The sequence below is a fragment of the Myotis lucifugus genome, unplaced genomic scaffold, assembly GCF_000147115.1.
Source record: "Myotis lucifugus unplaced genomic scaffold, Myoluc2.0 scaffold_352, whole genome shotgun sequence".
Lineage (NCBI taxonomy): Eukaryota > Metazoa > Chordata > Mammalia > Chiroptera > Vespertilionidae > Myotis > Myotis lucifugus.
In genome coordinates this window covers 1,000,028-1,013,847 of record NW_005871400.1, presented here as the reverse complement: position 1 = coordinate 1,013,847, position 13,820 = coordinate 1,000,028, and the positions used below count along the sequence as shown (strand labels likewise).

General features: G+C 53.6%; 1 protein-coding gene across 1 annotated transcript in view; it reads right to left on the bottom strand.

The window, feature by feature from the left end:
• Positions 1-13,820, bottom strand: part of VWA3A (von Willebrand factor A domain containing 3A) — a 65,054-nt gene that overhangs the window by 9,611 nt on the left and 41,623 nt on the right. The window contains exons 9-21 of the mRNA XM_023764833.1: positions 13,447-13,582; positions 13,260-13,363; positions 12,081-12,161; positions 11,530-11,624; positions 10,073-10,192; positions 8,303-8,377; positions 8,014-8,158; positions 7,430-7,625; positions 6,455-6,525; positions 3,420-3,572; positions 2,172-2,262; positions 1,678-1,761; positions 1,081-1,182 (exon numbers count right to left, since the gene is read on the bottom strand). Coding sequence (XP_023620601.1) covers positions 1,081-1,182; positions 1,678-1,761; positions 2,172-2,262; positions 3,420-3,572; positions 6,455-6,525; positions 7,430-7,625; positions 8,014-8,158; positions 8,303-8,377; positions 10,073-10,192; positions 11,530-11,624; positions 12,081-12,161; positions 13,260-13,363; positions 13,447-13,582 — 1,453 coding nt within the window. The remainder of the gene's footprint in view (positions 1-1,080; positions 1,183-1,677; positions 1,762-2,171; positions 2,263-3,419; positions 3,573-6,454; positions 6,526-7,429; positions 7,626-8,013; positions 8,159-8,302; positions 8,378-10,072; positions 10,193-11,529; positions 11,625-12,080; positions 12,162-13,259; positions 13,364-13,446; positions 13,583-13,820) is intronic.

Here is a 13,820-nt window from a genome sequence, read left to right as displayed (position 1 = left end):
GGTATCTTCCCTGACAAGGTCACTCTTTACCTTAACTGAGCCTATGGTCCTTTTGCATCTACGATAACATCCCTGTGAAATGTCAGGGTAACTTGTAACCTTTTTTCTGGACCACCTCAGGGCACAACCAAATGCCCTTGGTGCCAGGACAGAGACCATAAATTCCTTCACTGCTATTGTTATCAGGTTAATTGCTGACTGTTAGGGATCCTGCACCACCTGAGTAAAAGAAGCATGTGCCTCTCATTCTACTTTTTATCCAGCCCCAGAGGTCCCCCCGCCTTTGCTTCCTCCCACCTCCCTAATCTATCACCAATGGCTTTCATGTCACCCACTCACATCTTCTCCTTTGATTGTAATGTATAAAAATAGATGAAAAACCGCCATTCTCTGGAGCATTATCCCAATCGGTTGAGATTTTGCTTCCTGGCAATTGTCGTCAGTTTGGCTGAAATAAACTCACACAAATTCTTCACAGCGTTGACTGTTTTTACGTTAACATTACGCTGGTGGACATTGCTGTCCCCACATCTTTTCAACCTTCCCCATAAGATTTGGGTAGCAACCCTGATTGGTCTAAAGTCCATACTAGAATCCAACTGAGATAATTCCAGTGTCCTCGTTACAACCAGGGCTACAAGGACAGGCAGGCTCCAGCAGCCAGCGCAGCCTCCAGGACGGGCCCGTGAGGACCAAGCTGACTCCCGGAACGGCAGAGGAAGAAAGGTGTTCCCCCTTCTGGACAAACGAGGAGGAGGATTTCTGTTGTTTGCAACCCAAAGGATCTGGTACCACTAAGAACTTTACACAAAATATACTCCAATTAGTCATGGATCCTGTTTGATAGATACAATTGTCTTCATTTTGCAAATGAGGACCTTGAGATGAAATGTGGTTAAAGGACTTGTCCGAGGTCTCCCAGCTAGGAGGTGGCGCACTCGGGTCTCGAACCAGGTCTATGTCACCCTTAGCAGTCACTCTAAGCAGGGCTGTCCTCACTTCCCGGAATGCCCATCCTCTGGGCACGGCTGCTAGAAGGAAGTATTGCCTATCGGACATGCGCTGGTGCAGACAACTTACTAACCTCGTGGCTTGAGCAGATTGCGTCCTTTCTGGGCAACTCCAGAGAAGAGCCAGTCCTCCTTGCGCCCCTTCCCTGAGGGTGCTTTCTGTACACCGAGTCTGCGAGGAACAGTGAGGTTACCTTGTGCACCTCTCTTCCCTCCCCTTCCCCATCGCTCTCTTTTCATGTCAGTTTCTCTGCCAATCAAGTCCTTAGGTGCAGTTTGCTGAGAGGTAGAAAGGGAGGCTGTAAGGTCCCTGCAAACCTGCTGGACTCTCTTCTCCGCACCCCAGGGATTGGTTCCTGGAATCTGTGCCCATTGGCAGCAGTCAGGCTGGCTGGGGCCCCATCTCCACACCCTCCCCGAGCCCAGGGCGGAGGCACTGTCCCTCGTGCAGCACCCGGACCTTGGGACCTGGGACCCGGGGCCTCGGGGGACCTCCAGTATTGACCCTCCTCACTCTCTTGCCATGTCAAGACTGCATGTCTGTCCCCCTGGCCTGGGGACCTAGTGTGAGGAGAGGCCTGGTCCAGGGCTCTGCTGCCCTGCGGTGACCGCTCAGTTCCCACAGGCCAGGGCTTTCCCAGCTCCGGCTCCGCATCCTCCGACTCACCCTCGCTACTTCCGGCCTCTGCTTCCCTCGTGTGGGTCTTCCTCCTCCCGGCTCCAGGCTCCTCCTTGGCTGACGGGGCTGCAGCTGGAGGACAGAAGGCCTGAGGCTGGAGTGAGTGCTCTCTGCCCCCAGCTCCCAGCGCCAGGAAGGAGAGCAGCCTCCACTCTGGTCCGCGGGCCCCAGGACCCTGCTCGGAGCCACTGGGCCACGCCTTTGATGTTGGATGTGAGGCACCTGCTCTTAGGAGCTGAGTCCTTTCATAAAAACACCCGTGCCTGTCGCCACCAGCGGGCACCAGCCATGCTTCTCCACCCTGACTTTCTTCACCGGTAAAATGGGGAGCTGACCGGCTACCTGCACTGCTACAAGCTCAAGTGGGCGTCCTAGCAGAAGGGCCGGCGCAGGGTCAAGACTCCCGATCGCTGATCACCGTGGTGCCTATCGGTACTCACACGCCTCACCACAGCCTGTGCCCCAGCCGACCCGGGCCTCACCTGGTGGGATGCCCGCCTTGCCACTGAGCGGACGCCACGTCACAGCTTTCGCGGGGGGGCTGCTCTCTCTGGCAGGGCCAACTCTGATGCTCTAGAAAACAGGTGGTCTTTCCCGTCAGCCGCCTATTTTCTGTGGCAGGTGCACCCGTCACCCCAGCCTCCATCTGCCCGTTAGGAATCTTCGCAGGGCGGGGCCTAAGGGACCAGGTTCTCAGACAGTTTGGCCTCATCTCCTGCTGCAGATTCAGAGGGGACTCTGGCTTTTGAGGTGAAACAGTACATGCGTGTGGACTTGCCAGAACTTTCTTGGCGTCACCTACTCCTCTTCCTCCTGGGCCGGCGCTTCTGGGCCTCCAGCCCCATAGGCGGCCACTCGGTAGCTGTGCCCTTCCGGGCACCTGTTCTAAGGGAGGGGCCCTTCATTACTGGACACAACCAGAACGTGGTGACCGTGAGGTCAGCAGGGCCCTGGACCAGCTGGGACCTGGGGATGAGCTGACTCCAGGCCGGCCCTGGGCTCGGGAGGCCGCCGTTAGAGGCCCCCGTTAGAGGCCCCCGCAGGGAGCCAGCTCAGCAGTGCTGAAGGCCCGAGAGGCAGATCCTGGAATGACAGGGCTTCGCCTCAGAACTTGGGAGGTTCCTGAAACCTGGTGACAGCCTCTCGCAGAACCGGCCTGAGACGGAGTGAGGCAGCGATGCTGAAGAAGTTCGGCCCGAGGCCGGGAGCTGGAGTCCTCGGCCCCTCCGCTCCTGAGCACTGAGTCTGGGTCTCCCCAGCCAGACCTCTCCAGGCCCCTCTGGTGCCGAGGCGGGTGTTTCATGCAGGACAGAGCTGACAGGCTGCGACTGCAGATAAGCAGCCAGGCCACCCTCGGGCTCCTGCCAGGCCCCGGGCAGCTGCAGCAAGAGCCCGTTGGATACCCGACAGCCTCGTTCCGTGCCCCTGAGTCCCTCTGGGATGAGCCCTCCTGCCTTTCAGTCAGGTGGGTTCCAATCTCAGGGGGCCCTTAGGACCCAGATCGGGGTCAAGCCTGGGAGAGCCAGGCAGAGCCACAGGTGGGGGTGGGGAGGTGGCCAGAGGTGCCGAGCTGAGAAGCAGGTCCCCCAGAGGCCAGGACTGGAGGCACCCACAGGACACGCTCCTGAGGACCCTGCCCCAGCCCCTGGCCCAGGGCACTGCGAGATCTAGGAAAGACCCGGAGACACGCAGAAATAACATCCTGTGTGTTATTAGGGGGGGAGTCAAACCATTCTGGCCGCCGAGGGGGCTGTGGGCTCGGAAGGATAGAGTCTCTTAGGCTGGCTTCTTTGCTTGAGCATCTTTGGCTTTTCTTTCAAGAGGGCTGCCCTCTCCAGGTCTTTTCTGGACTGGTTCTTCAGGGAGGACACTAGGAGGGCACACTGAGACAGGATGGGGCGGTTAGCAGCACCCAGTGCCGTGAGCCCCAGCAGGACGCGCACACACACACACACACACACACACACACACACACACACACACGTGGGCGCGTGAGACTGCATCTGCTAGGATCCTTGGATTCCTCTTTCTGTCCCTAGAACAGGGGCACAGACACCGTGGACCAAATCCATGAATAACAAGTACCATGTACGGAGGGTGTGGGATGCACCGGGCACAGGGCCAGTTACAATCTGGGTGTCTCAAAGGTCAGGCAAGTGCTATCTTATCCCCATTTTACAGATGAGGAAACTAAAGCCCAAGGCCACACTGCTGGTATATAGAGGGCCTTCCATTCACACCCAGGTGGGTGTGGCTCCGAAGCCACTGCTCTTTCCATATGTGGGCCCAGCATCCACAAATGCCGGTCGGCCCGCAAGATGCCGGGGGCTAACTCCCCAGCTGGCAGAATAATGTGTCATAGTTGATTCCGTCACCCACAACTGCCTGAAAGGTTCTCCAGTAATTCTTCTCAACCAAAGCTCAGGAAACGCCACCGGAATGTAAATAACACCCTGGGAGTGTGCATCAAACCAGCATCACCCATGCATGTCCTGTGAATGAGTTTATCAGACGAGGGGCCAGAGGAGAAGGATTTAAAACAAACAAACAAAGAGAGGCCACTTCCGGGAGGCTCACCCGGGGAGCCCACGCACTGGACAGGGAGGAAGGGGACGTGAGGGTGGCTCAGCGGGTGCTGCTCTGAATGGCAGTGAGTAAAGTGTGAGTCAGTCTGAGTCCCCTCCACCGCCTGACTATGGCCACCTGAGCTCTCTCTGTCCCTCCGCAGGGCTGCCCTGCCCCGGCCCTGATCTTCCCCACCGGTCTGAGCCATACCTCCACCTGTCATCCACAGGCCCCAGCAGGCTCCCTGAACTCACCTTTGTCCCAGGCCCACCCTCCCCGCACCTACCACACTCCCTCCGGAGGGCCTGTTCTCTGTCTCCTGGTCAATGGGCACCACTGTCACCCATGACCCCCAGTGGGGAACCTGGGAGTTACTCTGGGATTTCTTTCTCTCCTTCACCCCGTACAATCAGCCACACCTCTGGTCAATCCTTCCCCAACTCTTCTCATGGGTCTTCCCTTATTTCCATTCTCATTGCTTCTGACAAGATCTGGCCCCTTTCTACCTCTCTAATCTCACCTCGAACGGCTCAACTCCCTTCTCTGAGGAAGTTACATTTTAGTGAGTCTTGATTAACAAGGACAAGCCATGGACGATCTGGGAGGGAATGACAGACAGAGCACATAGCAGGTGCAAAGGCCCCGAGTTTAGGAATTAGCTCGATGTGTTCAAGGAACGCAAAGAAGGCCAGAAAGTACAGCTCACAGACCTAAAATCGATGCCTATAGGAAACCCTCATGTTTCATCTGAAGCCTTGGGGGTCAGTGGATCAGGACATGAGGGGGAAGCTGTGGTGGGCTGAGTTCATGTCACCCAAAAGATAGGCTGAAGTCTGAACCCTGGGTACCTGTGACTGTGACCTTACCCGGGAATAGGGTCTTTGTAGATTCATTAAGGTGTGAGTTAATGAGTCATACTGGGGCAGGGTGGCCTCACTCTGATATGACTGGTGCCACTCCAAGAGGAGAAGGGACAGACACAAAGAGGGAGGACAGCATGTGAAGACGGAGACAGAGAGCGCGTGCTGCGTGAGCCAAGGACTGCCAGCCACCAGGACGCCCTCCTTGCCCAAACTTTAGTCCAGCCCCTCTGAGCCCTTTTCTCAACGAGGCTTCAACTTGGTCCTGCTAAACCCAGTTTTAGTAAAGAATCTTGCCAAGTCAGTTTAGTTAGAATCCCCCACCACTGATCAAGTCCCTCACCCCCCACCCTGATGTCTCAGTCCTTGACCAGCCTTCAGCAGGAATCCTGCTGAGTCCATTTAGCAAGAATCCCCCTATTCTCGAAAGCTAAACACGTTTCCCTTAGTAATTTCCCATTCGTGACCCGTCACCCTGCCATTGGCCATAAACTCCAGCTGTCTTCGGAGCTGAGTCCGATCGCACCCCCTTATTGCAAGAGTCTCGCATAAAGTCTTCCTTGACATCGTAACCAGCATCCAGTGCAATATGTTTTCTTTAACACCAGCTGCACTGACGGACCCTACCCAGTCTCCAGAGGGAACACGGGAGGCACGCGGTGTGTGGGGTGGATCTCCCCCTGCGGGTTCTTATCTCACTAAGTTTGAAGAATACATTTCACAGACTAAAGGTACTTGTTAGTAAAAGGGTGGAATTTATTGGAAGCAAATTCAGACTCTCACGTAGGGAGGGGGTCCCAAGGGGGTAACCCCCAAAGCCCCTCTTGCTGATGTTTATAAATACTGTAGTTCTTTGTCTCTTCATGCTCCCTTCTAATTGGACCCCTTCCCCATTTTATGACCCCGTGCTTTTTTGATTGGCCACCCTTTTGCAGAATATCAAACTCAAAGTCCAAAACCCGCGTGGTGCCCCCCTCCCCATCTCCCCTTACCTTGTAACATTCCTCTATCTCCTGTGAAAATGTTCCCCTCTTTCTGCCATCTGTCCACATTTCTCTATCTTCTGCGAAAGTGTTTCCCTCTTCCCCACTTTGTGACTTTTATCCGCTGTGAATGGATGCCTTTTGGAGGCTCCAAGCCCTCACCTATGCATTCCTCCACCATGGACCCTCTTTATTCTCAGGACTCCTTAAACCTGCCTATTTTATCTCTACAATTCCTTTCAATGGTCCTCCTGACACCTTGATGTCAGACTTCCAGCCGCTGAAACTGAAAGAATGCATGCCTGCTGTTTTAAGCACCTGGTTCGTGGCACTTCACTTCCCCACCCCAAAGCATACCTTTTGCGAGTAGTTGAGAGCCTTTTCCATCTCAGACACGATGGCATTGATGTCGTCACTTTCATAAATGCCTGGAAACAAAGAATTTATGGGGGAGGAGTACCGGTCCCGGCCAGATCTGTGCCTGTGCAGCAGGGGCCCATGGAGGTGACCTGAGCTGGAGCGGCAGGGTGGGGTCTTATGGGCTGAGCTGACCAGTCCCCACCCCGACAGTCCAGTGGCAGTTACAGCGAGATTACCACCAGTGGGGATGGCCATGGGACCCAGCACCCAGGCAAGAGCTTGCACCCACAGGAAGAGCAGATAGGAGCAAGGGTGCTGGTATACTCCAGTGAGTAAAATCACCCACCCTGGGATTACTTAAGTGGCTAATGTCTGTAGTAAGTATTGCTGACTAGTTTGAGAAGAACTAGAGCACCGTGACTAAGGAGACAGAGTGTGAAGTTGGCCTGTGTCCTACTTGTAGACTGTGTGGGGGAAGGGAGAGAGCTTTTTTGGCGTCAGCTCACAATTCTGATGCCTTGAGGCATGTTTTGGGGTGGGGTCGTCTGACCCCCTCCAGCTATCACAATGAGTTCGTGAGCAACTGCCTTTCACCCACCTGTTGTGAACACTCCCCTGTGGGAAATACTAAACTAAGGGACCTCCAGTGCCCCTTCCAGCTCTAACATTCTAACGTATTTGAACATAGTTTTACTTTTCTTTTTGACTTAAAAAATTACGGTAAAACATGTTACACAAATGTTCCATTCTAACAATGTTTGAGTGTACGGTCAGCAGCGTTAAGTACATTCGCACTGTCGTGCCGCCATCCCACCTTCCGTTTGCAGCGAACGCGTGCTATGAGCAGCAGCTTCCCGTTTTTGAATGGGGTTTTCACACGTTGCCTTTCTGGAGTACATCTCTGGCACAGGGAGCGGTGCTGGTACTGAGGTTCCCGGAAACAGATGGAGGAACCAGCCAACACTCACGCACCTGTGTCTCCAAACCAGTGGAAACGGCCACCAGCAGCCCGGGTGACCTCGCGGTAGGCAGCGGCCGTGTCGGTGCGGCTGGCGTAGCAGGCAGGTGGGGTGGTGTCCATCGGCGGCTCCCCCACGTAGAAAAGACACACGTTCAGCTGGAGGTCGCAGCCCCCGCAGGCCTCAGCCATGTAGGCGCTGAGCGTGGGCTGGGGGGAGAGGGTGGGAGTCCTTAAACCTGCTGGCCCCAGATCAGTTCTGCCTGGTCATCTTCCTCGAGGGCCTACTGAGTGCCTGGTGAGCACTGGGTGCCGAGGGTGAAGACGACTGAGCTGGGTCACAGCTTCTCTATCTGGCGAGGGTATGGCGGGAGCTGGGCCTGAGAGCCTGGGACAGCCTGGGAGCTCATTAGAAATGCAGACTCTCAGGCCCCCAGCCAGGCCTCCGGGGCCAGGTTCTGCATCCCCACACCACCCCAGGCGAGTCTCCTGCACACGAAGTCCAGGTTGGAAAGCTGCGCTGAGAGGAGCGGCCAGCGTCCACCCGGGGACGCTGTGGGGTCATGAGGATGGGGGTGCCCGGGACTGGAGCACCTACCATGTCCTGGTCGGGGATGCCCCCTGTGAAGAGGTAGATGCCCTGCGACTGTTGTCTGTCTTTGTCCTTGAAGTCCACTTCCACCGCCTTGCGCAGGGCGCTGAGGACATTCCTGCTGCCGCGACACTGCAGGGTCAGGGCCCACCTGGGAGGCAGGAGAGCCCTGCTGAGCGAGGCCGGGGTGAGGCCAGAACAGAGGCAGGGACTGCCCCTCAGTGGAGCGGGGATGGAGAGAGCAGCCACCCAGGCTGCCCGAGGCCTGGCAGGTGAGCCTCTGCCCGCCACCTACTGCCAGGCGCTTTGTAAGTTGTCGTGGCTCATGGACACCATCTCGGGCCTCCAGCTTTCGACGGTGCTCCCAAACCTGAGGGAAGGAAAGGGCTCGTTCTCAGGCAGGAGACTGGTCCACTCTGGGTCCCAGCTCTTTGGGCTCCCAGGCCCTAAGGAGACCAAAATCCTGATTCCACCCCCAAAATGTTGGGGTGTCACCAGCCTGGGCCGGCCGAGACCTGGCTGTCATGACCTGCTCGGACGGTCACGGTGAGGGCAGAGCCAGGAGCGCCCAGGCCGCACTCCCTCCGTGTCGTGGAGATGTGTGTGTGTGTGTGTGTGTGTGTGTGTGTGTGTGTGTACGGCCCCCGTCCCCGGGAAGGGAGTCCTTTCTCCCTTTTTAAACTTCCCTGGCACTGACTCACGCTCACAACACATGTCCCCGCTATCTGCACCACAGTCTGTCTGTTTCTCATACGTATCATTTCACCTTTTCTGTGAGGCAGAATTTAAATCCTTGAGAAGAGGACTCCTGCCCTGGCCGGTTTGGCTCAGCGGGTAGAGCGTCGGCCTTCGGACTGAAAGGTCCCAGGTTCGATTCCGGTCAAGGGCATGTTCCTTGGTTGCGGGCACATCCCCAGTAGCGGGTGTGCAGGAGGCAGCTGATCGATGTTTTTCTCTCATCGATGTTTCTAACTCTCTATCCCTCTCCCTTCCTCTCTGTAAAAAAATCAATAAAATATATTAAAAAAAAAAAAAGAAGAGGACTCCTCCCTTCATCAAAGGAAAGGCGCCTTCTCTGTGGTGCACACTGACCCCCACCTGGACTCCAGCCGCACAGCCAGTCTCTTCAGAGCCTTGCTCAGCCTGTCTCCCTCGAGGCCACGCGGCCCGAGGGAGGTTTTGTGTTTGAACTTCTGCGCCTGGACTTTTAGTAAAAGCTGGCGGAACGAACGGTTGGATGGATAAATGAATGAAAACATTGCCTAAAATGTCTCTCTAAGCATTTTTTCTTGGAATTTATTATGAAAAGATTAGGCTCTGATACAGAATAATATGTAATATTAACTACTGACTTAATAGGCTCAGAACAGTCCCTGTTAGATGTGAAGGTGTAAATGTATAGCTCAGTGGCCCCTTTGCTCTCTCTCCTCCAATTAGTTAAAATGGTACGCAATTAAAAATATGTATAAAACTATGTGTATATTTAAATTATATATAGCCATGTATAATTGAAATATATAAATATATAATACTTAATTCTATTTATATTTCAAATGTATATATTAAATTATTTATCTTTAAACATATAATTTAAATGTGTATTATATTTTACATAATTTAAATATACATAGTTTTACATATTTATACCTATATAATTTAATTCTATATAGCTACACACAAAGTTAACATTTAGAATTGAAACCCTAAATGAACTATTGTGCCTTGCCAAACCCAAGTTAGGGCATGCCTGGGGCCCTCCTTTTTCTCTCTCCTGCTTCTCAGTTTGAAGCCCAGTGGGGCAATGGGCGGAGTTGCTTTTTCCTGGCTGATCGAGCAGTGTGTTTTGGGGCTGCTCATTACCTGCTCCCCAGTGGGACTGTTCTGCAACTATTTAATTATTCAATGCCCCAAACACGATCATTCGAGGCAGATAAACAGACGGCCGTCCCAGGATGCAGGATGCTCAGAACATCTGCGGAGCCGCTCCCTGCGAGCCGCTCCCTGCCAGGAGCCCCAGCCCAGCGGCCAGGCCAAGCACACGGCCTCCCCCAGGACGGGAGCTTACGCGATGACGTTGAAGGCATCCTTGTTGGACAGCTGCTCCTCCAGCAGGAGCCGCAGGGAGTGCTGGATATGAATAATGTACGTGGAACTGGCCGCGGAGAGGTCGAGCAGTACAACCAGCCTGCACAGAAACACAAGCTCCAGGAGAACCGAATCTCTCGGATAGTGTTCTTTTTGTTCCGTTTTACTCTTTAAAGTGTTTTCCGGGGAACTTCACACGCCAGATGCACAGCTGGCCAAGTTTTCTCCGGGTTGAGGTCAACAGAGGTGGGTTTCCAGCAGATTTAGGTGCTGGAACCTCTCTCTCAGGAGGTCCTACCGCGGAAAAGTCTCCTGGTGGAGATGGCCGAGGGCCGGAGGCTGCACGCAATGAGTTTCATATCCCTCCTTGTTTAAAGCACTAGCATTCAATATGATTATAGGTCGGGGTCTTTGAAGGAAAAACAAGCACAGTCAGCAAGTAGGATGTGGGATTACGAGATCTGGGCCTCTGGGGAAATGTTTGTGTCTTTTGTGTTTCCTTTCTCTGTTTTAAGATCTTTAGCCCCATTCAGTTTTTTCCTTTCACTGTTTCAAATCTTACATTCCCATCTCCTCCCTCCGTTCTCATTTTGAGACACCTGTAGACAACAAAAGAAAACCCACTCGATTTAGAATCAGACGACCTTGGTTCAAGCCCACTTCCTGTGTGACCTTAGGCAAGTCACAGAACCCCTCTGATCCTTGGCATGCTTACTATAAACTACAGCGTTTACAGGACGACCCCTCATAGGGTTAAGAATTAAAGGATAGAAGAGATGTATAGTATTATTACAAAGTGTGTTATTTTGTAAAGGTGACATATCAAATATGGCTATAATGGGTACCCACTGTTTCTCCCTACTCAGCGTTCATTACCTCTTGTGGCCACAGCATCCTGGTGTTCCTTGACAGCCCTCTGCCTCTATCATTCCATTTGCTTTGGGTAGAGCTGACCCTGCCCCAAGCTTTGAGAGTGGGCATGTGGGAAGCAGGACATCACGCCCCCCTGGCCAGGGTGCAGAGCTCATGGACGGCCCCTGCCCCAAGTTCTGGGAAGCTAAAACCGGAGGGGAAAGCTGCCTGCCGCCTGAAGACAAAGCCATCGGAGGAGAGATGAGAGATGGAGAGAGACTCTGACATACACGGGTCTCTGGATCGAGCCATGAAGGCAGCCAGCAAATCTGCTTTGGAGTTTTGCGTCACCTTCACCAGACTCCACTAGTTTGTTTCAGCCCATCTGCACTCGTTTCTGTTGCCTCTTAATGGAAAGAACCTGAGTTACCCAGTGAGGACATTGCTGAAGTTGGTGGCGACTTCCCCCAGGGGTTCTGCTGAGTGGTTTGCCGTCGGCTTCCAACAGGGAATCCATGAGCTGGGAATGTGCTCCGTCACACACCAAACCCATGACGGACAGGAACACGACTCAGGGGAAAGTACCTTTTTTCGCAGACGGTGCCCCAGATCCTCCTGCTGGCCAGTGAGAGCCACTCAATCCGCCTCTCATACGTCCGCATGGCTCTGCTGAGCTGTTTCTGCAAACCCACAGGCCACACGGGATGAGCGACTGCACAGAGCGTGGCCGATTAAAGGGTCTGAGAGGAGGGGTGTCCCAGCCGGCTTCCGGGAACAGTGTGCCACGGCCATGGGTATAAACATCCCACTAATCATGGACAAGCTGCCATGAGACCGTGAGGAGAAGTCTCTCATTGCCTCATATTGGGAGGAGGTAGATTTGTCAAAGGATTAGAAGCTTTACTTTTTTATTTTTTATTAGAAGCTTTTGTCTGAGCATCCAGGTCTCTGCCTGGGATGGAAGGGGTGGGAAAAGCTCCCAAAGTGCCCTGTGGGTGGAGCACAGTCTCGGTTACAGGAGAGAATTCGGTCACTGGCCTGGTGTCTCCACATCACTTGGTGCCTCACTCCCCTCCCTGCTCCCCCCCCCCCACCCACATGCACGCCATGCTCTGACTGACGGGCCCAGGGCCGACCTGGTACTCATAGAGGAAGGGCAGGTCCACGTGGACATTCCTCACCGTCCCGTCGTGCCACTGAAGCTGTACCATTGCCTTCTGCACTCGGTGTGGCCGGGAGGGGCGCAGGCGAATGGAATCACACCGTGAGGAAGGATTTTAAGTTTAAAATTCTGGGGGTAGAATGTGCCCACCCCCATGCCCACCAGGTCACGGGCTGGCGCTGGCAGCAGAGGCCCTCAGGACAGCAAGGCAGGCTGCCACCCTGGAGGCTCTCCTGAACACGGGAGTCTTTATTATAAAACATGGTTGGAAGTTTTGCTAATAATAGAGTAAGAGACCTTAAAAACATCCTGGCCATGGGCCTTAGGTTTGGGAACCTAGATAGGCCTTCATGAACACTTTGGAAGTCAACTTTGTTCATCTTCTTCTTTCATCCTCCACCAAATTGTCATATCCGTGTCTCAAAGTATCCTTCCATCTGCCTAGTCATTCATCCATCCACTGAGTGAATTATCCATCTCTCTTTTCTTTTATTCTCCATCTTTCCATTCATTAGTCCTTCCATTTTCCATCTTTCCATCCTTACTTTCATCCTTTTATCTTTTTTATTCTATCATGTCATTCATCCTTCCATTTCTCCTTCTATCTGTTCACATGTCCTTCCATCCATCCACCCATCCATCCATCCGCCTATGTGTCCATGCATTCATCAACAGTTTCATCCATCTACCCGTTCATCCTTCCTTTCCTTGCTCCATCCACTCAGTCATCCAGTAAACATTCATTAACTGCTGACTTGTACTACCTATTAGAGATACAGAGTTTTTTCTTTTAAAGGGTTCATAACCTGGTGAGATCTGGACATGTAACAAATACACAGATGACACATTAGGAGCTATGGCAGGAGTCTGTGCCAGGTACAGTGGGGACACACAGAGCGAGTGTGTTCTGAGTGGGGAGGAGGAACCCCTCCACAGCGGAGGGACGGTGGTTCCCAATTCCCTCCCTTTGCCCCACCTCCCACGTTTCCTTTTCAGGTGGGAGGAGAGCCGGGACCGCTCAGGGCCCACAGGCCCTGCTCCTCGGGCTCTGCCTTGACTCTTGTTTCTGAACATTTATGAAGGGAGATGCCACAGAGGAGCTCCCCACAGAGGAGCTCCCCGCAGAGGATGGAGAGACCGGAGTCTGAGTCACCTCATGGATAGTTGACGACACCGTTTTCTGGAGAATAGGCACAAATTCCTCAATGGGAGCGAACGCGTTGGGCGCCAGGACCTGGTAAAGGCTCAGCTTCTTGGCTGTAAGGACCGCGTGAAGACCCAGAGGGCCTGTGCCCAAGTCAGGGACCTTCGCTCTCGGCCCACCCTCCTCGGGGACTTACCTCTTAGGCCATTGACCTTGAGCCATTCTGCAGAAGTCTTGTCCAAGTTTGGGAACTCAATTGTGAGGGGAGCTTCGTGCTTTGGGGGTTTAGGCAGGAGATCTCTGAGTGGCCCTTTGGCAATCTCTGTGGAAATCTAAATTAAAATGAAAACTCCTCATCACATAGCCACACTTTAGAGCTGCTGAGTATTCAGTCTCCCACCCACAGCGCCCCCAGGGGCATCTTGTTAAAGACAGTTTGCCTCCCCCCTCACCGTCCACACCCTCACCCCCTTCCTGGAGATTTCTGGGAATTCCAGGGGAGGAGAAAGATGTGCCCAACAATTCACTTCCTCTTTCGTGTGCTCATCTTCCTGCTGCTTCTCCATCCTT